The sequence below is a fragment of the Glandiceps talaboti genome, chromosome 3 (genome assembly GCF_964340395.1).
Source record: "Glandiceps talaboti chromosome 3, keGlaTala1.1, whole genome shotgun sequence".
Classification (NCBI taxonomy): Eukaryota; Metazoa; Hemichordata; class Enteropneusta; family Spengelidae; genus Glandiceps; species Glandiceps talaboti.
In genome coordinates this window covers 16,533,649-16,557,207 of record NC_135551.1, presented here as the reverse complement: position 1 = coordinate 16,557,207, position 23,559 = coordinate 16,533,649, and the positions used below count along the sequence as shown (strand labels likewise).

The window sequence follows — 23,559 nt, the reverse complement described above, 5'->3', positions numbered from 1 at the left end:
ATTAGATAGTATAGGAAGTAGATATAGTACAGTTGTTTATAGATAGTATAGTATTGATAATACAGTAGTTAGTAGATATTATAGTAAGTAGATAGTACAGTTGTTAATAGATAGTATAGTATTGATAATACAGTAGTTAGTAGATATTATAGTAAGTAGATAGTACAGTTGTTAATAGATAGTATAGTATTGATAATACAGTAGTTAGTAGATATTATAATAAGTAGATAGTATGGTTGTTAATAGATAGTATAGTATTGATAATATAGTAGTTAGTAGATAGTATAATAAGTAGATAGTATGGTTGTTAATAGATAGTATAGTATTGATAATACAGTAGTTAGTAGATATTATAATAAGTAGATAGTATGGTTGTTAATAGATAGTATAGTATTGATAATACAGTAGTTAGTAGATAGTATAATAAGTAGATACATATAGTACGGTTGTTATTAGATAGTATGGTATTGATAATACAGTTGTTAGTAGATAGTATAATAAGTACCATAGGTAGTATAGTAGTACGCTGGCACTTATCAATTTTGTACTGGAATGAGACATTATTGTTGTTGCTGTTATGTTAGCATGCTTTGAGACATGTGGGCTGGTCTACTGTTATTTGCAATGTTGAATTTCATCATCAACAAGTAGTTTATTTGAATTCAATTTGCCATTTTTGTATTGAAATGCATGCCATGTCTGAAAGTACAATATTTAGATTTGAAGTTAAAACATGGATTATTCTACATAACAGAATTAAAGGTCTAAGGGAAAAACAAAGGTACACAGGTAAAAGTGTCAATAACATGTCCTGTTTGTACATTTTCATTCTGATATCTAGATCAATCGAAGTACAGATCTCTGTCCCGGAATTTATACAACACCAGATGCCATCAAACTTGACAATTTACAGAAACGACATCAAGAACTACAAAAACATTAGAGAATTTAAAAGGAAGAGGAGAGCCACAAATGAAAAGCATTACAGTGCAAGACCAAGTCAGGAAGTTAGAGAAAGTGATACATACAGATCTGTAATTGACAACCATATCAAATAATCGAGTGCCTTTGAGGGGAACACTCCTCATAAGAGGGCACCTCAAAGGAATTAATTACACAAGCTAGGGAGTCCACTTTCAAACTTTCAGCTACGAGTCAAAGTGGGTGAATTCAACTCTTCTTAATGTAAAATTTTAACCCACAACAGATGTTTTATTGCAAAATCTAACCAGAACAGCGTTAGTAAACCTACCCAACTCGACCAATGCATATTTTTTGGAGCTGATGTTGTCCGTCATGGCTTCTAAGACCAGTGGAAAAACAGGTGCCAAAAGTAGCGGGAAGACTTGTAGAAAACAGCGATCAACCTCCGCACAGTCAGATTCTGAAGAACCTACCGACGAATTTCTACGAGAATTTCAAGGACTCGGGAGGGAATTTAAAGCCCTTAGAGAACAGCTGGATCACCAGAGTGACAGAGAATTTTCATATCGCCAAATACGGGACGGTATGCCCAATCCAACGATGTCACCGCAAAGGGGCCATGTACACCATGGGTTTTTTCCACACCATTAGGGAGCGAAGAGTTTTTACGGCCGGGGTCGGGCCGGTGACTTCTTGTTCCTATTGTACTTAAAAATAGTGACCCCCTGTGATTCATCCACAAATCAATCCAACCCCCTAACCCATTATGACAAATAAAAAACACACTGACCTCCCCCCCCCAAAAAAAAAAAAAACATCTGTTGACAAGAAATATTCTTCTTGTTCTTGCAAAAGAGACTCTAGATTCTCAAAGCACAATACAGCACACTGCATAGTTGATTTTACTTCTTACATTTACAGTAATTTTAAGTGTATCTGGTATTTTGCTGTCCCAAATCCTTTGCTTCACATGTATAAAGCTCTTTAGACAGGAACCCTATGAGAAGTATGATTGTCTGTTCATGTACATGCAAATATCCATGGTTTAGTAACCAAACGTAGTAGGATATCTCTTAGATAGACTGAGTGAACTATTACCATTGATAGATTAATTCAGCTAATTGTACAGTGCAATATTAGAAATGGACTTTATATAATTGTAAACCTGGGGTTTCAGTAAGTTTCAAAGTAGCCGAAGAACTGGAAACGGTATGGGGAGTAGAGTGCACGCTACGTTCATGCACGCCTGCTATACAAGTGCGGGGGGGGGGGGGGGGGTGGTTTCTCCCTCCAACAGTAAGAGCTTTTTGAAAAATGAACACCATTCGGAGGCCATTTAGAGCACCATTCAGAAGTAAAACACAACTTAGTTATATAATAAAAGTGTCACTAATTTTAGGGTTTCAACAGTTTAAATCGTTTCAAGTCATATTGACGCAAATAATAAAGAAGATCAAGTAGAAAGTGAGAGAACTTGGGGAAAACATGCACAGTGGAGGTCAGTTACCATTTAGAGATACAAATTCATTAAATTATTTGAAAGTGTGTCTTTATTGGCTATATTTGTGTGCAATTCAACATGTTCAGGTCAATAGAGGCACAGATTTTAGAGTCAGTCCATCCAGTAAATTTCAAGATATTTAATTTATTATGTGTTACGTGTATAGCTACACTTACAAGTTTTTATATCACATGATGACACAATGCAACTCATGGCCAGCACTATTTCTAACTAAACTATTGCTTAAAAGGTGCAATGTTATGACTCCATGTCATATGCTTAGGATGTATCGAAAGATGTCCATATATATTAAACTTTTGGAGATAACAGGCAAAATGTGGTTGTTTATCACGGATATGACCACCATTTTGCTATTCATGTCAAGGTTGCGAAAATAAGTGACATATACCTCACATAGTAAAAATCTTTACATTATTTAAAATATCCTCACTTGAAATGTTTGATTCAAAAAGCTATGAAGATAACCCAAATTTGGCTATTTGACCTTGAAGAATTTCAAGGTCAAAGTTCAGGTATTAAAAGAAAGCTTATATCTGATAATATGGGTGTAGGTATTATACCTCCAAAGTTATGATGCATATTGTGACATCTAACAACAAATATGGTCTCCATTTGGCCATATTTGATTCGGTTGTAAAGCAGAGTGGCGTGTATATGTATCCCATATTATATTACCTTTATACCACATTACCAGGTTTGGTTGAAATCAGTTGGTGCATGCCAGAATAAAATTAACAAGATAAAACAAAATAAATAAATTCCTGACCCTACCTACCCTATTTTCTGAGGCCATGTTTTCGGTAAAACACAATTTTCTGTCACCTAATATCTCAGGATAAATCAATCAGTGCAGTGCAATATATGAAGGAATAACAATGACTCAAACACAGTAACGTGAAATTAGCCGTCATTCACTTTGTATTGTAAATTTCAATATTGATATACATTTATTAACTCAGGAAAAGCGTACCATTTTGATTTGTGATGAGCATATTCATTGTTTGAAATGATTTATAAATGACTGTGTATAGTGTTAACTTTGTTTGAAATAAGGCTTGAAGGAATACATAGTATACAGTATTTAATTGATATAATGTAGTCACACACTTTGAATCTTATTCTTCAGAGAAATGTATAGGGTGTCATTACAGAACGATCTTCACTGTCATGGTGTTGAGAATACAGAAATGTATGTAAATATCCCATTATTCTTGACGATACAGTGTGTCAGTATTCCCTGCTGTCATTGTAATGTCAAGTTCCCTGGACATGTTGATAAACTGCACATTGAGACAATGAAATAAATATCCTTCACTAGTAACAAGGTTGTCACTGTGTCTATCTGTTAGTAGTTCAGTAAATGACCCTAACACATTGTCAGTCTATATAATGCAACCATACAAAATCAAGTATGTTTTGTATACATTTGTAATTCATCAACAGTTCGTGTACACATCATTGCAGATTTAGTCATTGGTGTGTATGAAGCATGCAAACATTCATCCATTGATGCACATTAATCCATAGGTACACACTCGTACGAACCCAGCATGTATGTATGTATGTATGTATGTATGTATGTATGTATGTATGCATGCATGCATGCATGCATGCATACATACATACATACATACATACATACATACATACACACATGCATGCATTCCTTTTTTTTAAATATACCAAAAACTTTTTCATTTTAGATTGTTAATCTTGAAATAAACCACAGATATTCCTATTATTTGACAAGAATAGAAGCACCATATTATTAAGATAGCAAAATGACTTGAAAAAAATTATATTCATCCAAAACTGATATTGCCAGGGATTCATTTATTGCCATATGTTTTTTTTCTGAACGAAACCAGAACAATGAACGTCTAGAGGGCGCCCTCCTTCAAAATCTGGAAAAAAATATTTAAGGAGCCTAAAAACTTTCTGACCAGAAATTTCATAGCTCCATTTGAACCCTCAATTGTTTTCAAGCATCCTTCGCTTTGCATTTGAGGGGATCTTGTGTCTCATGTTTATTCGACATCGAAGATTTGATTACGGAGGCAGAGTTTTCTTTTGTTTGAGTCGCTGCATCGGCCCGTATTATTGGCCACATTGTTGTCCAACGAATGTAATCGAAGAGATAGCGTCTGGGCGTCCATGGTTACGACTACACTGTTAACAGGGGCGCAAACATCTACATTCCCATGTCCTTTACCGGGGCCGGTGCGATGTATTATAGTGTAACCATATTCACCCAAACACTTCCATCCATCGAGCAAGTTGACCTTCTGGTTCTTTGAAATTTAGAAATCATCTCAATGAACTGTGATCTGTTCACAGTGTGAAGTGTTAGCCATACAAGTAGGGTCGAAAGTGTTTTACGAAGTGAACTACAGCACAAACAAGTAAGAAACTAGCTAGTTTTTATCCAAGAGTTTTTTTTGTGTCAAAACTGATCATGTCATCCTGAAACATTTCTCTTAATAACCCTTTATGAAATTTAATAGCTGGCACAATCATTTATGTGGAGACAATCAAGATACCATTTATTTCTAAATAAATTGTTGAATTGATAAATGTATACAAATGAGGTTTTTAATATGCAAATTATAAGATTTAAATACTAAAAACATTGTTATCTCAGTCATATAATTCAATTTAATTCATTTATTTCATTGTTTTATGAATGTTACATTACATAAACTGTTTCAAATGTTAATTGTCATCCCCAAACCACCATCAGATTATTGATATTCTTATTGTGGTTTTATGTAACTTTGGATAAAGATTACTAATACAAAGCTACCAAATACAGATGTCCACCAAGCGTTTTTGAAACCTACAGGAAAATGGTTTTAGAAGTGTATTGTTTAACTTAAATTTGGTACCTCATGTTGGTACCTATTGGCTAAAAATCAGGGTCTGGCTCGATGGACTAGTGTCTTTTGCGCCATCATTACACGTAGTTTCTCTCTCCTGAGATAGTCACACAACGTGGCTCTGATTTGTAGTTATGGAATATTGTCGGTGTATCTGACACACTTCCGTCTCTATCATATCAGTACAATAAATATATACGTTTTATAGCAAAAAGGTCGACGGATAAGTCACGCCTGATATTCTATAAATGTGCAGCCCCTGAGACACTTGTATTTCTTTTGAGAGTCCGCCTCAATTGAAGCCGGTAAAAAAAATCACACAACATTGTACACGCTATACTGTATATACATCTTTTCAATTCGTCTACTAGTATAGGGAATAGAGAGTGGTAGCCAAATTGCAATTTTATTAGAGAAACGTTAATGCCAAAATATGCAGTATCACATACATGCATGCATTTGGTGAAATATCATTGAAAACGTTTAATTTGTACAAACGATGTCACAATTCCTCCCATTGCTCGAAATATTTTTACAGAAATCCCACGCCGCGCGCCATGACGACGTGTTTCAATTTGACAGTTTGGAACAAATTATTGATACATGCCACGTAAATGACATATGTCACGTGGTTGTGATTCGGTCCGTGATTGGATGATACATTCATTTGTTACAATATTCCCTTATCTGACATTTACGTTATATTCTATTTACCCGACGTAGGCAACTTCACCGACATCTCTTGATCTGACTTGACAAGATAATGTAATAAGTCTCGGAAAGAATGTACATCAATTAATCAATCAGTCAGTCAATCAATCAATCAATCAATCAATCAATCAATCAATCAATCAATCAACCAATCAATCAATCAATCAACACAATGTAGCTTTCACAGTTGTTCCCTGAACATGCATGTACGTATTTAACACTTGGGTGTGTACAGATAATGTTTTGAATTTAATCAGGGTGATGTTAAATTTTTCCTTTGTGGTATTTTAATGTAGCGTACAATACAATTGTACATCTCCAGAATTGGGGGGGGGGGGGGTTATATTGTTTACTTTCACATAGAGGAATCACTGTATAGCCTTGAGCGTCAGGGCTGTGAACATTATTGGGTTCCCTTCAGGAGGGGGCATGAAATTGCCAGAGAGCGCGAAGGTTGGAGGGGGTTTAGAATAGTTAATTTTACATTTTATGTAAGTATTTTCCCTTGCCACTTTAATGTAAGGTCTAACAGTATTTACGTGAGAAGCAAAACTAGCCGAAGATTTAAATTGTCTTTCTATTCATTTACTCCTGAACAGTATAAAGTGTGAAATGTAACCAATGACTACAGTATGGTCGTTTATATATGTATATGTCTGAATATATATCAACTGGGATCCCACCAGGTTAAGAGAGAGTTGATTTGTTGTTCGTAATATAATGATAAATACTGTCTTGTAAATATATAAATATTTATCACCGGTGGAATGAGAATCAGTCATTACCGTTATACGACGTGTCGAAGCTTGGGAAACTTTCTGCACGGGATTTGGGCCCGGATTTGGGTATCATTTTCTGTTATCGATAATACAGTGTTGGCGTAGATCGTCGGATTTATTTGGGGTTAGAATATTCACTCGTAGTATAGTCGATATCAGCGCAGCCTTATAATAATCGGGGGGGGGGGTTCGTTGATAAATACAAGTTGCCTTGATATTCGACAAGGGGCGTTTTGTCAAACGTAGTCGAGGTGTACTTTCTTGGGAAATTTTAAAGGTCTCTGATATTAATATTTCTAAAAGGACTTTTCTGCCGCTGTTACCAGAGCTTTGTAGGTTGATATCGCTGCCTGGCGTTTTACTTTCGTTTTGTCGCTGGAATTCCTTCTGTAGTTATCTCAAGGTTTTTAATGAACGATGAATTGGACTGGTTTTCTCGAAGAGATCGGCGGAGCGGTACCCGCTCTCGGTCGTCGTTTCTCGATGATCTCATTTACTATCCGTAGTCACTTGTTTCTTATTTTTTCTCTTGGCTTAAATGATATGACTGTGTCTGACATTTTTCATGAGATTCGATTTCGTTTTGTTGCAGTCATACGTCGCCATCTTGTTTTCGTTGAGTTTCGGCGTACTATCTTCCTCCTTATCCGAATCTTACCGTTGCTCACCAATGTAACAATACTAGTATTTCCCTTTATTCTGAGTTCTGTACGTTTGGAATGTTTTAATTTTTTTGATATTGGGGTTATATTCTATGTCGGTGATAACAATGGGTAGACTTTTTAACCACACCACTCACATACAGCACAACATAATGGGAAATTGTGTAATAAGGGGTAGGGGAGAATTCGTTGTCTTTTATGAAGATAATAACAGTAGCTGCCACCAGGCGTTGACTGACTTCTGTCGAATATCCGTCGAACTTCGGTCGGCCGCCAACCAAATGATAAAAATATGTTATCGTTCTTCTCCTGTAGCTTTAGCATTGATCTTCGTTCGTAGTTTTATGATTGATATTTGATCGATCGTAGCTTTAGCCTTAATGATGTTCGTCCGTAGTTTTAATGTTGATTTTCGTTTTTAACTTTAGCATTGATCTTCGTTCGTAGCGTTACCGTTGATCTTCTTTCGATGACGTCGATGTTTCGCTGGATTCGATGATTCAGGTGTATGGGAGGGGGTGTCTGTACTATAGGAATGACGACCTAAAGATCGCCAGAGAATACAAATACTAGTAACTATCAACAACTAGAAATTGCCTACATTTCACTTCGCGGTTCGAATTTGTGGTCGAAACCACCTGTCAATCATAACTAAAGGTCATTTTGACGCTGGCCACGTTCAAGGATCGTTATCCAATCAGATTACATACAATTGCCGACGTCAAATCCAAGGGCCAAGAAACTCTACCACTCTAATAACTCGAATTCAGAATCGCTATACTAATACATGGGAAAGTAAACTAGGTCGCTAAAAAGAATCACAATGGACCGATGAAAATGCGTATGTTTGTTCGTTGCTCTAAACTCAATTGAATCAACTATGGACTATACAATAACATGGTGTGCTATATGAAATGCGTATATACGTTACTATATAAGTAATCGAAATCGAAATACGTAGTAAAATAAGGGGCGTTTCGTTACACTAAGTGAGCCAAGATTCGAATCGGACAGGCAGGTAGTGAAAAACGACAGTAATCTATCGTATGGCCGTCTATGGTGCTAATCAATCTGCTTACATCGTGCTTCATACAGTAATAAACCTAATAGACATACATTTGGCACTGTGTACATTAAGTGAAGTATTATTCTGAAGCGTGGTTTATATTTCTTTGTGCATTGAAATAATTTATTTAGTATTGTGGCAGAAAAAAACCCTGACCAGATTGTATTTCTCCATGCCGTAGATCTAAAAGAGTCTCTCTCTCTCTCTCTCTCTCTCTCTCTCTCTCTCTCTCTCTCTCTCTCTCTCTCTCTCTCTCTCTCTCTCTCTCTCTCTCTCTCTCTCTCTCTCTCTCTCTCTCTCTCTCTCTCTCTCTCTCTCTCTCTCTCTCTCTCTCTCTCTCTCTCTCTCTCTCTCTCTCTCTCTCTCTCATCTGACGGATGGTGTTCCACTCATTCCCTGTATCCAGGTGGTAAGTTTGCATATAATTATCATAGTGTATATATACTACTTATGCATATTGTCATTATGTCATATTTCTAGACTTAAAGTTGTCATAGTGTATAATACACTACATATGATTTACGGTTTTTTCAATATTTATTTCTTTGTAAGTAAATAAAGTGTATATTTGTTTTCAGTAGCGCATATCTAAATTATAAATTATCACAGTGTACACTTTCAGCTTTCATTTTTTTTAAATTAAGCATAATTATAATTTGGTATAAATGAGGAAAGAAAAGTGACACGTGTAGGAATTGAACCCACGTCCCCTAAACACTAGTCAGAGTGCTCTAACCAGCTGAGCTAACATGCCAACTGGTAGATAACGTGTATTTATCCTGATGTGTACTTTCCTTCCTCGAGGTGATGAGAAGACAACTCATTTTTAAAGCTTATGCCTTTCAACCGAGGGATCTAAATAGATTTCAGGTCTCCCTGCCTAATGGTGGCCAATTTAGGAATCGATGATTAAAGCAATAAGGATCATACAATTATTATGATACATGGTCTTTTAGATAGTTTTGGGGTTTGCAAACCAATAATTATATTCATCACAAACGGTTGATATAACCAATTTGAAAAGACTGGTTTAAAACATAGCACGTGTGAATTGTTGCTTCTTACCTTTCTCTATATGGTCTATTAGTGATGCAATAAATATGATGGATATGTTGATATTTTTAAATCAATTCTTATGAAAATATTTATATTACATTTTCTATGAAATACATTCAATTGTACACTTTTCTATAAATATTAACAAATAAGTAATATCCTCATTCTTAGGGTACAGCAGGGAATCTAAATAACTAACATATAATTAACATATCAGTTAGTAATAATATTATAGTTTGTATATTCACCACTATTTAATTATGTGTGTCTCTCTATCTCTCCCCCATATCTCTGTTTGTTCGTCTGTTTCTTTCACTGTATCTGTCCTTTCATTTATCTGTATGATTGGTTTCCCCATTTAAGGATGAAGAGTTATGGAAGGTAAGTTTAGACAAATATGCTGACATCTATAATGTCAATTCCTCTTTGAAAATTTAAATTTTCTAAAAGTATTTCATTTTCTAAAAGTATTTCATTTTTTGGAACACAAGATTTTCACTGTACCTTTAAAAACCTACGAAAAAGATTCAGGTTTGTTTCAGTCACTCAATTAGTAAATTAGCACTGCGTAAAATATTGGCTAGTTCTGATGATTCCGTTGATAATCTGTATGTGTCGCTCACTTTGGGGTTTCTTTAAATAATAAGCTTATATCTCACTATGTCTGTGTGTCTCTATTTTAGGACGAAAATACTGAACACGTGAGTATAATGATGATATATCAGTAGAGAATTACAAAACATATATATATCAAACACTAATTACTTTTATGAAGTTTCCAAAACAAATGATATAATACAAAGCGATTGAATATATCAAATACTAAAATAATCAATTACTGTGGTCGGTTTGAATTATTTGTATGTACACCTTATTTATTCATACAATTATGGTCAACTAGATTACATATTATTAAAGGCAACACATTTACTTTGTCCGATAATGATGCAAAAACTATAATCAAATCGTAGATCGATTATGTGTGACTAGGTATTTAAAGAGACGCCTCAAATAGGCAAAATCATAATCCTACAAGTTTAAAAATCCCAAGCTATGTTTTATCTACAATAAAAAGGACCTTCAACGTGCAGCTGAATTTCCAGACACAAAGAAAAAGTTGTATCGTGGTCGAATTATGCTAGTTGGAGCTTTTGGTGCTGGAAAGACATCAACGAAGAGAAGCCTTTTAAAAGAAGTTTTTAAGAGTGAACATTTCAGTACAGATGGAGCTGATGTTTATGAAATTGACATAACGGAATGGGTTATAAAAGGTGTGTGAGTAATATAAGCGAAGTTTATAGTATTATAATTAGCTCATTATTATTCATGATGTCATGTTAGTCACGTGATCAAGTGACAGTTTTTGAAAGAAATTGGGATGTGAAGTGTTAGGTTTTTTGTCTAGCTATTCAATAATCTGTTATTATGACGACTCGAATGACAAGAAGTCGGTGTGGAAGGGGTCAAAATTATTACGATCTGCTACATCAACCAAAAACAAGAGTGAAATTGAGACCGAACGGAAGGTTCGCCAGAGATGACTTTGAACTTAGTGAGGACATGTGTCTTGCCTTGTACCTAACGGCTTCACTAGTTTCCGAACACAGAAAGCAATGCAGAAGCAGGATCTTCGAATTCATAGTCTTATTCGTTCCTATACCATAATCGCAATATCACTTAAATAATTGATGTAATTAATCCAAGCTAATATATGACGACGTGACTCTCACTTAATTACTTTGTGAACAATTTGGCGAAATATACAGGGTAACTGACTAAATGAAAATAATAAATAACACTACAGTGTGAAATGTTAGTGATAACACTATTTAATTTGATTTCAAGGTCAGACTATTGTTTTAATCCAATGTTGTTCGGTTATGGCATCATAATATAACAACTATTGATTTCCTAAAGTTATAACACACAAGCAGTTGATAGTTTTTGGCATTGAGCTTTCGAACTGCCTTGCTCGACGAGTCTCATCGGAATGACAAATTCCATAGTTACAGTTGACCACTAGGTGGCGGTATGATCAGCAGATTGTAGATGTTAGGTCGTTCAGTGATATCTACAATCGGGTGATCATACCGTACCGCCGCTTAGTGCTCAGCTGTAGCTATGAAATTTGTCATTCTCATGATGATCGTTGACCACGACAGATCTAAAGCTCATTATGCTAAAATAGTTGAACTGCTTATATTTTATAACCGTTGTAAAATCATTTGATCTACCAAGCTGATGAACATTTCTAATCACAACACTGTCCTTATATCATCACGTTATTCACATATGGTCATTTATTTAGTTTTTCAAAGATTAACGAATGGCATGGAAAGTAATTGGCATCATTGTAAATAAGTACGATATATAGTATATGTACATATAGGACTTATGGTATAAATTGCTCTAGTATACACAAGGACGGCCGATTTTGAAATTATTTTATCGTATTGAGACATTGGCGATATAAATATTCCAATGTCGGTGACAAAATTCTGATGATGTCTTTGCCAAGATATGTTTTACAGTAATTGTCTCTCCTGAATTCAACTAACAAATGCTGCAAACAACCTCTGACATTAAACCATTCTTGCCATGGAATCTTTATTGAAAATAGGAAGACATGTATGGAAACTAGGATATATAATATGTTCGTGTCTGATAACTGTCAAATATACGCCAAAAATCAAACCTGTATTAATTTAGGTAGCAACGGGTATCAATATTGATTGGAACAGTAGATAGAAGAAATGTAAATTGTGATAAGGTTATCTACTAAGTGATGAATTATATATATTTCAAATCAAGGATGAAAACAATATTTAAAGAGAAAGACAAGAAATTAAATACCATCTATATACACGTTAAGACTACACCTTATGTTTCGTGGACCAGAAGTGGTTGCCTTTAAATGTCTCTTTCTTGTTCAGCACTCTCCAATGAACAAAAATACAGATGTCGGAGATTTTGGGAGAGTGCACTGTATGCTAACCCTCTCTGGCCCATTGACTATCGTAGTTATTGAATAACATCCATATGTGACAAATTCTTGTTTTCTTCATGTACGGTAAATCATCAGACAACAAAGTACAACACTTAGTTGTCACTATTAAGAAATGTTTCATTTTATAACATTGATAAGAATTATGACATTGAGAGGAAAACAAAATGTATATTATGTGTTAAATTTTAACCACAAAATTATGCACATTTGAACACTATAAAGCCCTGTTCAAACATTTAAACATCTCAATATTTTATATCTTGACTAAGAATCGAAGACTGATCAATACCAAGGAGAACGTTCAAGTGATGAAACGAGAAAGTTGATGGAAGACACCCTTTTGTTTGGAATGAAGAAACAAGAATCGCAGAAAACACATGTCAAACCTACAACAACATCTGGTAAACAAAAAGACATTACTGATGACTTGAAGACGGATGATGAGAAAGATTCCGTATTTGACTTTAGAGGTGCACGTAGATTTAGTGAACGCATACAGAGACGTCTACGAGAGGTTAAAGACGTTGATAAACCTGACCTATACTTCAGTCTATGGGATTCTGCAGGACAAAGTTTATACTATACAACACATCAGGTATTTCTACTTATATCTTCATCTCAATGATTGCCGACATCTCAATATCATGATAAGGGTGTGTTGAAGACTAAGTTACAAATCCTTAGGCAAACGAATTATTAAACAAAACATTGTTATAGAAGAAGGGAAGTTTCCTTTACAGTACTTTAAGGTACTAGTTAATATACTACAGCTGATTGATCACAAACTCTTTGTATTCATACATGATCCATAACAACATCACGGCAATGGTGTCAATAAATCTCATACACGTCTGTTTCACGTCAAAGTGGTAACATGTTATAGTTTGGCATTCAGTATTATTTGGTATTTAATAAGGATATGGTCGAATATATTATTTTATTTCTATGTGTGCACTTGTACATATTAGAATTTAGTAATGATTTGCGCATTTCACTGGATACTGATCTTAAACCAGAAGTAACCATCAACAAATGCAAGAAATCGACGGAAATTTACGGTATTCTATTTCATAAATTCTAGAGGACGACTTGTGACGGGTATATACTAAACATGTTATTTCACAATTCAATTTTAAAATACTAAAAATACTATTCTATCGTCTTTCATGTACTGTTATATTAATCAATAGCAAACATTTATGAAATTATATTAATCGGAAAACCATTGTTATTCACAACACAACTCGACTTTTTACTCCATGCCATAGGTATTCCTGACAAGTCGAGTCATATACATACTTGTAACGGATCTCACAAAATCCCTGGATGAAATCCTATCAGGCAAAGCTGAAGGACCATGGAGAGATGAATGGAGTGTCAAAGGTCGGTTATCAAAATATACACGTAAATCACTTGATAATATCAAATATGGACATTAACGACAGTGATAGATTTGCGACTGCGTGGTTGAGTCGCTTTCCTCAATGTATGTATGTATGTATGTATGTATGTATGTATGTATGTATGTGTGTGTGTGTGTATGTATGTATGTATGTATGTATGTATGTATGTATGTATGTATGTATGTATGTATGTATGTGTGCGATTGTACGTGTGTCTGTACATGTGTCTGTGTCTGTGTGCCCTCTTGTGTGTGTGTATGTATGTCTCTCTGTGTGTTATCGGTGTATTCTGACAGGCGGAAACAGGTAAACTGATTAATGCATAAATGAAAATGATTAGTCAGACAGCTAAAACAGTTATGCCTAGAACATAGTTTGCATGCCTTTTCAGATTTCATCTCTTTCTGGATGAATTCCATTCATGCCCATGCAAGACCCGATGATTCCCCTTCAAGTGGAGCACAGGCAGCAAGGTATTCTAGATCTGTTACAGCGCCACCAGTTATCATAGTTGGAACAAAGAAAGATCTACTTGATAAGGTCGGTTGGCTACATAGTTCTTGACCTTAGGTTTTGAAGAAGTTTTGATCCCGATAAAATATAAAACTGCAATCAGGGATTCTACGACAGACGCACATTCGTTGACTAAACACAAATGTCTATTATATTGTTAATGACGTGTAAAATAAATTATTGCTTTTTATACGATTTGAAATATCACTCTCTTGGGTAAAACTTGCATTCGACTGCGCTCATTAATTTCATTTCAAAAAAATATTCATCTACACTTCATAAGTAAAGTCCTTACCAAATACCAATACAATTGGTCTGGCGGTTTTTGACTTTAAATGGTTCACCCCTCGCCAGCCAACACACACACACACACACACACACACACACACACACACACACACACACACACTATGGCGTAGAATGCCTGCCAATATTCGAAAATACAATACTGCAATGACTATATGCAATACTGCAATGACTATATGCAATACTGCAATGACTACATGCAATATACTACAATGACTACATGCGATATGACTACATGAGATGATTACATGCGATATGACTACATGCGATGTGACTACATGAGATGACTACATGCGATATGACTACATGAGATGACTACATGCAATACTGCGATGCGAGACGATGACATGATATGCGGCGATTTTGTAATGGCGTTATTATTCAATATACATAAGGGGTAGACCATTCGATATCCTGAGGGGCTTTGAAGATTGGGGGAGAGTCATTATTTTTTTTCCCACCTGCTTGCCTGAGAATTATTTTTTTCTCCTTCGCCTATGCTGGCAACTTTTTTTTCTTTGCTTTTTTGAGATATCCGTATTTTATTTTTACGTCAATGTTGAACACCTATATTTGTTGCCACAATTTTCTGTTTGGTTTTGGCACACGGTAATAGAGAGAGTAAAAAGATGTTCTATCACACACATATTATATTTAGAAAACTACATATTTCATACATGTTTGATTTTCAATTAAATAAACATCGCTGACAGTTTTTATGCCATGGTATGGTGACGCACTGAAAATACAAATCGGAAACTTGATTGGTGAGCTCAAACATTCAGATAGACCGGTCAGTTTCTCAAGCTTGGGGGATGGGGGTGTCAGTGTTTTTTTCCATTGGGCCGACAAAAAGTCACTGACCCCCCTGAATAAAGTTTCATAGCATCTGACAGTAAGTTGTAGAGGGAAGAGCTTTGAGACTGGGATATGTCCACCTCTTGTGTGTGATTGTGTGTGTGAATGGGGGGGGGGGGGTCTAGGGTTCTAGAAAACGGCCTGGAGGATTTTTACTTCTAAAGGCAATGTTTAGGCTATTCACAGACACTTTCAGACAATAATTTACAAATTTTACAAGACAGCTCTAACATGTAAAAAGCAACTCTGTGAGGTTGAAACATTTTTGAAATAAAGTTTCATAGCATCTTGACAGTAAGAGTTGGAGGAAAGAACTTTGATTTGAGACTGGAACATGTCTACCTCTTACGGGGGGTTCTTGGAGGTCCCCCCTAGAAGCCCTGGAGGTTTTTTACTTCTAAAGGCAATGTTTAGGCTATTCACAGACACTTTCAGACAATAATTTGCAAGCTTTACAAGGCAGCTCTAACATGTAAAAAGCAACCACATAAGGTTGAAACATGTTTGAAATAAAGTTCCATAGCATCTTGACAGTAAGAGGTGGAGGGAAGAACTTTGATTTGAGGCTTGGACATGTCTACGTTTTTTTTTTACCAATTTTGGTGAATCTTATTGTTGGTTTAACGAATGAGTGGCCTCTGGGGTGATGGAGTGCAAGGGGTCCCCCCCCCCCGCCAGATCTGCAGTTTTTTGTTTCTATTTAGGCAATTTTTAGGTTATTCATAGCCTCTGAGATATACATTGCCAAGAATCGAAAAGCTAAAGTAAATATAACTTTTTACATAAGTTTTCCATGTTATAAAAGTGGGCCTGTAACATTGGTATAGGGGCATTGATATATATTGCATGTATAGTAAAGTTACTGATGTGTTAGAGCACTTTAGGAGGTCATACCTAGTGTACAATAGAAACTTGAATTTGAGTTGTGGTGTCGATACATGTAGTGTCTGAAATAGGAAGTATAGCATCCCTTTTGACAAATTCATACTGAAGAGACTAGAACAATGTTAGATTAAGTTCTTTTATAAACTATCCAATAGTATGAAGGTTACCATTACAAAACCTTCAAGTTCACTTTTGCCCCAAAGTGTAAGATAAGTGAAACACTGATTGTGAAACAGCCAGACACTTACATGGCATGTTCTGTAACTAGTGTGGTAGCTAGGTAATACATGTATTATATTATAATGTTATGTATAGTTATTTATGAACCCTTACATGCAGTAATATTTAAACCATTTACGAAAGAAACAGAGAAAAGAACAAATATATATATATGTACCACATGCTAACGAAACTGACTGGTACCTGACATGTGTTTGAAACTGTTTGTCATGATTTGACAAGTGTCCTGGTTGGAGAGGTACGAGCAAGTTGAACAGTATACTCGAACCTGTGAATCATTTCCCTGCCAAGACATTTTTTTCCTAGCAGCAGTGGTCCATTTTTTTTTCCATCACCCTCTCATATCCGGATTTCTTTTTCAAGCAAATCCATTTGGCATCTTTTTTTCCCCGAAATCTTCCAAGCCCCCCCCCCCCCCGGATATCAAATGGTCCACCTCTTACCACGTGCAACATGCTGAGGAGTACTCCCTAGCCTGTTTCATATCAATACTCGTATTATGCGTATTGAATAATCTACGAATGGCATAACGTCATTACAAAATCGCCGCATATCATGTCATCATCTCGCATCGCAGTATTGCATATAGTCATCTCATGTAGTCATATCGCATGTAGTCATGTCGCATGTAGTATCTCATGTAGTCATATCGCACGTAGTCACCTCATGTAGTCATATCGCATGTAGTCATATCGCATGTAGTCATATCGCATGTAGTCACCTCATGTAGTCATATCGCACGTAGTCATCTCATGTCATATCGCATGTAGTCATCTCATGTAGTCACATCGCATGTAGTCATATCGCATGTAGTCACCTCATGTAGTCATATCGCATGTAGTCACCTCATGTAGTCATATCGCATGTAGTCATCTCATGTAGTCATATCGCATGTAGTCATCTCATGTAGTCACATCACATGTAGTCATATGGCATGTAGTCACCTCATGTAGTCATATCGCATATAGTCATCTCATGTAGTCATATCGCATATAGTCATTGCAGTATTGCATATAGTCATTGCAGTATTGCATAAAGTCATTGCAGTATTGCATGTAGTCATTGCAGTATTGTATTTTCGAATATTGGCAGGCATTCTACGCTATAGACACACACTTATATACACACATATATATTCATACACACCGACATTTCACCGTGCCTATAGCACTACTGAACCTCAGTTCAGTTATCATGAAATCGTTTATAAAATGGATTTATTTCTTTGCCATGAAATTGACTAAAGTATTTGAATTAAAGGTTACAAAATTTGTACTTTACATACAGTTCGATAGTCGGTCTATCATTTTTTCAGGGTCGTAATAGAGAACAATTGGCAGAGGAACGACTACAAGACATCAAAGATTACATACGTAAACACTGTGTAGCTGCCAGTGTGCATCTTGTTGACATGATTGCCATTGACAACAAATCGAGAAAGAGACACACACCGTCCGATCCTAAGATCGAAGAACTCCGTCAACTGATCAAGTCGTTAGCCAAGGATTATTTCTTCATTGGCGAAGTACCAGTAAAGTGGATTCACCTTGAACTCACATTCAGAAAGCTGAAAAAGCAGGTGTTAAAGCTACACGAGGTTTACGAAATAGGAGCGAGCATAAATATGAAACGGGAAGACGTAGGAAAGGCATTGGAATTTTACCACAGTGTGGGCGAGATCGTACATTATGTTGCTGAGCCAGAGCTTAGGGATACGGTTATCCTAGATGTCGGATGGTTAATCAACCTATTCAAGCTGGTTATTACCCAAAAGCTACCAAGATTACGTTTACCACCCATACTTCACAACATGGTTGATGAATTGTCTAAGGAAGGGTGCTTGCATGAGGGTCTACTGGATCACATACTCGAAGCGAAAGGTCGTATACATGACAAGGAAATTCTCCTGAAGATAATGGAAAAGTTTGACATCCTGTGTTATGTACCTTGCCCGACAGGTGCTAGTCCTCAGTCGAATGCCTATTATCTACCATCCCTTCTCACAAAAGGTAACGACGAGAAAGACGACATCATTTGTCCTACAGATAGTATAGCCTGTTGCCCTATCTACTTCCACTTCCCTGGCAATTTCCTGCCCGAGGGACTGTATTACAAATTGGTCGTGAGATGCTCCAGGAAATGGCTCCAGAATCCAGTGTTGGTGAAACATCGTTCCCGTATACCAATAAACAACGATGGATCTGTCCAAGTCACTCTGTGTAAAACTGGTTCTGATATTGAAATGAGAGTTCTGTCACTGGGAGGAAGACATATCACAGAGCTAAATCCTGAGATGGTGACAGACGTCAGGGAAACAGTAGAGGCAAAATTGTCAAAATTGATTAAAACCTATTGTCCTGGTTTATCTTATCGTGCCTGTCTGAAGTGTCCTTGTAAGCATCATGAACTTGGTAAACCGTTACCAGGTGTCGACGATGTTGATGATAGATGCGTTGCCATCGACACAAGTGTTGGTGGTCTTCTCAGGAAAGGGCAGGTCATTTGTAGCAGAAGTCGTATTCCTTTCAAGGAAGATGATTTGAGGATATGGTATTCTACAAGTAAGTGTTATTGAAATGATAACCACCATTATTCACTACAATGTATGCTTGCATTTTATTTATTTTGAAACAAATTCTGGTAGGCCCCTAGAGGAAGCCATATCATACACACAAAGTTGAAAACAAAAATAGCAAGTATTAGTAAATCAATGACGTATTTTACCGTTCAGTATTTACATTTTCCCATCTAAACATTACCACTAATAATCTATATTATAATTTTTAGCCTCCTTTTGTAAACTATAGATAACATAGGGAAATGTATGTATTTACAGGTATTTTCAGGATGTCATTTATATTTTCCAAAATGATGTACATAATGTATTTCGCCTCGAGCATGTGAAATTTCAAATTACTTAAACAATTCAAGCATAGACGCTTATATTAGAGGCTAACTACGAGTTTACACGTTCAACATTTAACCAAATGTACTAACCTTCCTCTTTTATATTATTATCTACCAGCTGTAGAAGTGTCGACACACGAAAACCGTAGGTACGTAAAAAAAAGAAGCCATTTTAGACAATCACTAATTTATCATTCGATTTATGCTTTGTAATGTGTGCTTACAAATGCGCATACAACTGTAAGCTACATGTATTGCCTGATAGCCATCCTTGAGTTGTAAACTAGGAAAGGTGTGCTAAACCCTTTCTGACATATAACATATAGTTTATTATAGAACCATAGAAAGATGTGAATTATTCACATCATATATATTAACAAGTCATTGAGAATGACATAGTCCCCGCTATAATTGGGTTTTAAGGAATTATCACTACTGTGATCACGCAACAACATTTGTGAACCTAAAACAAACAGACTTAGATATGTTGTGTGTGCTTGTTGGACATGGAATATGCCTCCAACAATAAAGGATTGGTTGGGTATGGGGGATCATATCACGATGAAAATGGAGTCTGAGTTATGGCTTTAGACATGGAAAATTCACAAACAAAATGGCTGCCAGGCAGCCATATTGGATCGTATCATGACGAAAATGGATATTCACATGTATGTCATAGAACACTGTCCTAATACCAACTTTAAATGAGATCTGTTCAAGCATGTCTGAGTTATGGCTTTGGACATGAAAATTCGCAAACAAAATGGCTGCCAGGCAGCCTTATTGGATCGTATCACAACGAAAATGGATATGCACATGTATGTCATAGAACACTGTCCTAATACCAACTTTGAATGAGATCTGTTCAAGCATGTCTGAGTTATGGCTTTGGACATGAAAATTCACAAACAAAATGGCTGCTAGTCGGCCATATTGGATCGTATCATGACAACAATGAATATGCACATGTATGTCATAGAACACTGTCCTAATACCAACTTTGAATGAGATCTGTTAAAGCATGTCTGAGTTATGGCTCTAGACAGGGAAAATTCGCAAACAAAATGGTTGCTAGGCGGCCATATTGGATCGTATCATAAAACAAATTGACGTGCATATGTATGCCATAGTATGTTGCCCCTGTACCAAGTTTGAAAAAAATCGGTCCAGGCATCTCCAAGAAACAGCTGCGGACGGACGGACGGACGGACGCACGGACGGACAGACGGAACCCAATCCATAAGTCCCCGTTCCGGACTTCGTCCGCGGGGACTAATGATTCAGTATTGAGGAGAACTGAACATTCACGACTTGTCCTGGAATCGTCTTTGGCACCTTAATGAGTCGATTTAATACAAGACAATCAACGTAGTATACTTAAAAGTAATTTGAAGACCCAAAGTATATGTTGTTCCCATGTGTAAGTGTACCTGAATAAACTGCAGAATCTCAGCAGAACTGTCTCAATTATAGATCGTCAACATGATTATAATTTTTTTAAAGCATGCTATTAAAATTTATGATAGATTAAGGGTGTACACGTCTGGCAATTCTATTATTACATACACTATTTATTCCTGAAATAGCAGTAAAAATTTCAACAAGCAATATGCTACATCCAATGGCGACCTTGTTCGCTTTCGATTAAGAGTCCGTTTGGTCTAAACACATCAAATGCAATGTCAACCTACGATACTATAAAGCTCCTTTGTCTTGGCAAATACTACAAATGTATACTACATGAAACTAAAGGTTAACAAAGAAAGGTTTGGATCGTTCATAACAATAGAACATGCTGACAATGACAGAGGGTAGAGCTATTGAAACAAAGACCATGAAAGCGATGAATGGTAAAACAAAGTTCGTGGTGCATCTACAATGTGACCTCAAACTAAAACAAAAGGTTTATTGAATTAATAAGTATGACAGACGACCATCGGTCTGTTGGCGAATCATATCAAACGAATGAATTTAAAACGATTAATAAGACACGAGATGTATATGTTGCATGCCGGTGACAATTCTCATGAGAATAATTCCCTAATAATAATAATGTTGGTTTTATATAGCGCTTTCCCACTCTGTGCTCAAAGTGCTTTACAATTATTATCCCTGGAACACATCTCTAGTGACACAACGGCCTTTTACTACCTCAACTCCCTGGGGAGCATACAATCCATTGCAGCCTATATAGGGGCATATGATTAAAGCATTCACATTGTAACCTCTATCCCACCAGGTGCCTAATTATACAGGTGGTTAACTGAGGCACAGTCGTGGTTCAAATCTTGCCATCGGACTTTAACCACTAATAATTTAACGGCACGCGAAGCGATGGGGCTCGAACCTGCAACCTGTATATTCAAAGCCGGCCACTCTAGATAACCAATCGCCCATAATGACTCCCTATCTAGTTACAATGTTTGGTGTTTTCTTGTAGAATATATAACTAGAACTTTAATATCAACGTGGCAAGGAACGTTCCATAAAGAATGTTGATTTATGTAGATATTGAGAACCTAGGACCAATCAAAGGAGTCAAATACCGTGTGACGTAGTGTTTAGTTTAAACAAGATTTGAAATGCATTCTACATATTTTGGGCACGTCCTATTTCGAGATTATAAAAAGTTGTGATGTTGAGGATTGCAGATATATGTTCATCTTAATCTTGATCTAGGCTTCTTGCCTCTTGATTGTGATCGTCAGCCAGTAACGTGTGTGTGTGAATCAATAAAGTCATCTTTACTCTTGATCTGCAGAAATCCCTGTGTAGTTATTCCAAGTCATTCTATACCTTTCAACAGCTGAGTGAGTTAAATTCCCTGTGAGAGAGATGTTATTGTTGATACGAGATATACCGTCACTATACAGTACTATTTTAATTTGACTCATGCTACGTTATAGTTTCATTACCAGACTTATCATATACTCATCTATATACATGTGTGTACATGTAATTAATATATATTTTTCTCCATGTCAACATCACTATTAAACATAATAGATAGCATGACTGTAACTGTTTGTAATATTGAACCATATTACATATACTGTTATTATTCACATTTTCAGAGATAGAGAAATCCAGCACATCCATCCCCTGGCTATTCTCTACATGAGGATTGGGGATAGCCTTATGAAGGATGACGTGGAGAAAATAAGGCAACTTCTCGGAGATAATCAAATTCCTCGAGGTGAATTGGAAAAATTGGACGGCCCTGTGCAAATATTCAAATCACTGGAGCAACGGACAGTGATTTCAGCAAATAATTTGGATTTCCTTGAGCGATTACTCAATCAGATCGGCAGAAATCAATTGGTTGATTTGATCAACGTCTACAAGAAAAGTCATTAGTCATGGTAAGTGGATAGTTGTCCATAGTACGTCTAGAGAGACAAAACGGGCGAATTGAGAAATTGTACTGATAATGTGCGGGGATTTTAGTCAAAGGTAATCAGGTATAACCCTATTTAAAGGCAGGAAATTATGGACGCCACTTCGACAGAATGTTACATACAGCACGCTTCTATCTGTTTTGTGGTATCGTTTGTTCATATTTAAAAGTATTAGTTACTACTCTTGTCTAACGCTTCTCGCTTTTTATTTGTTATAGGTACAAGGTCACGCCATGGCTGTACAGCAGACAAAATCGAAGATATTGTTATATCCATTAAAACGCATAGGGTAATAAGTATTTCCCAGAGACTGTGTATGTGTCATCCAATTATCAATCGAACTAGTCTATTGGAATGAAAACGTCTGAAAGAGCAGTAATTCTTTACACCATCGATACTAGGTGTGACAATAATCAACTGTAGATACACGTCAACATGTATACGAC

At 36.2% G+C, this 23,559-nt stretch overlaps 1 protein-coding gene and 1 non-coding gene across 2 annotated transcripts; one reads left to right on the top strand and one right to left on the bottom strand.

Annotated features, from left to right (window-relative positions):
- Positions 1–1,296: 1,296 nt before the first annotated feature.
- On the top strand, positions 1,297–23,072 carry LOC144433124 (uncharacterized). Its single transcript, XM_078121434.1, has 10 exons — positions 1,297–1,545; positions 9,960–9,977; positions 10,280–10,297; positions 10,672–10,867; positions 12,873–13,198; positions 13,872–14,007; positions 14,398–14,546; positions 18,124–19,369; positions 19,834–19,864; positions 22,790–23,072. Exons 1-10 carry the CDS (start codon positions 1,297–1,299, stop codon positions 23,070–23,072), a joined length of 2,652 nt encoding a protein of 883 aa, XP_077977560.1.
- On the bottom strand, positions 9,221–9,294 carry Trnat-agu (transfer RNA threonine (anticodon AGU)). Its single transcript has one exon. It is a non-coding gene; the product is annotated as a tRNA-Thr (tRNA).
- Positions 23,073–23,559: the final 487 nt, after the last annotated feature.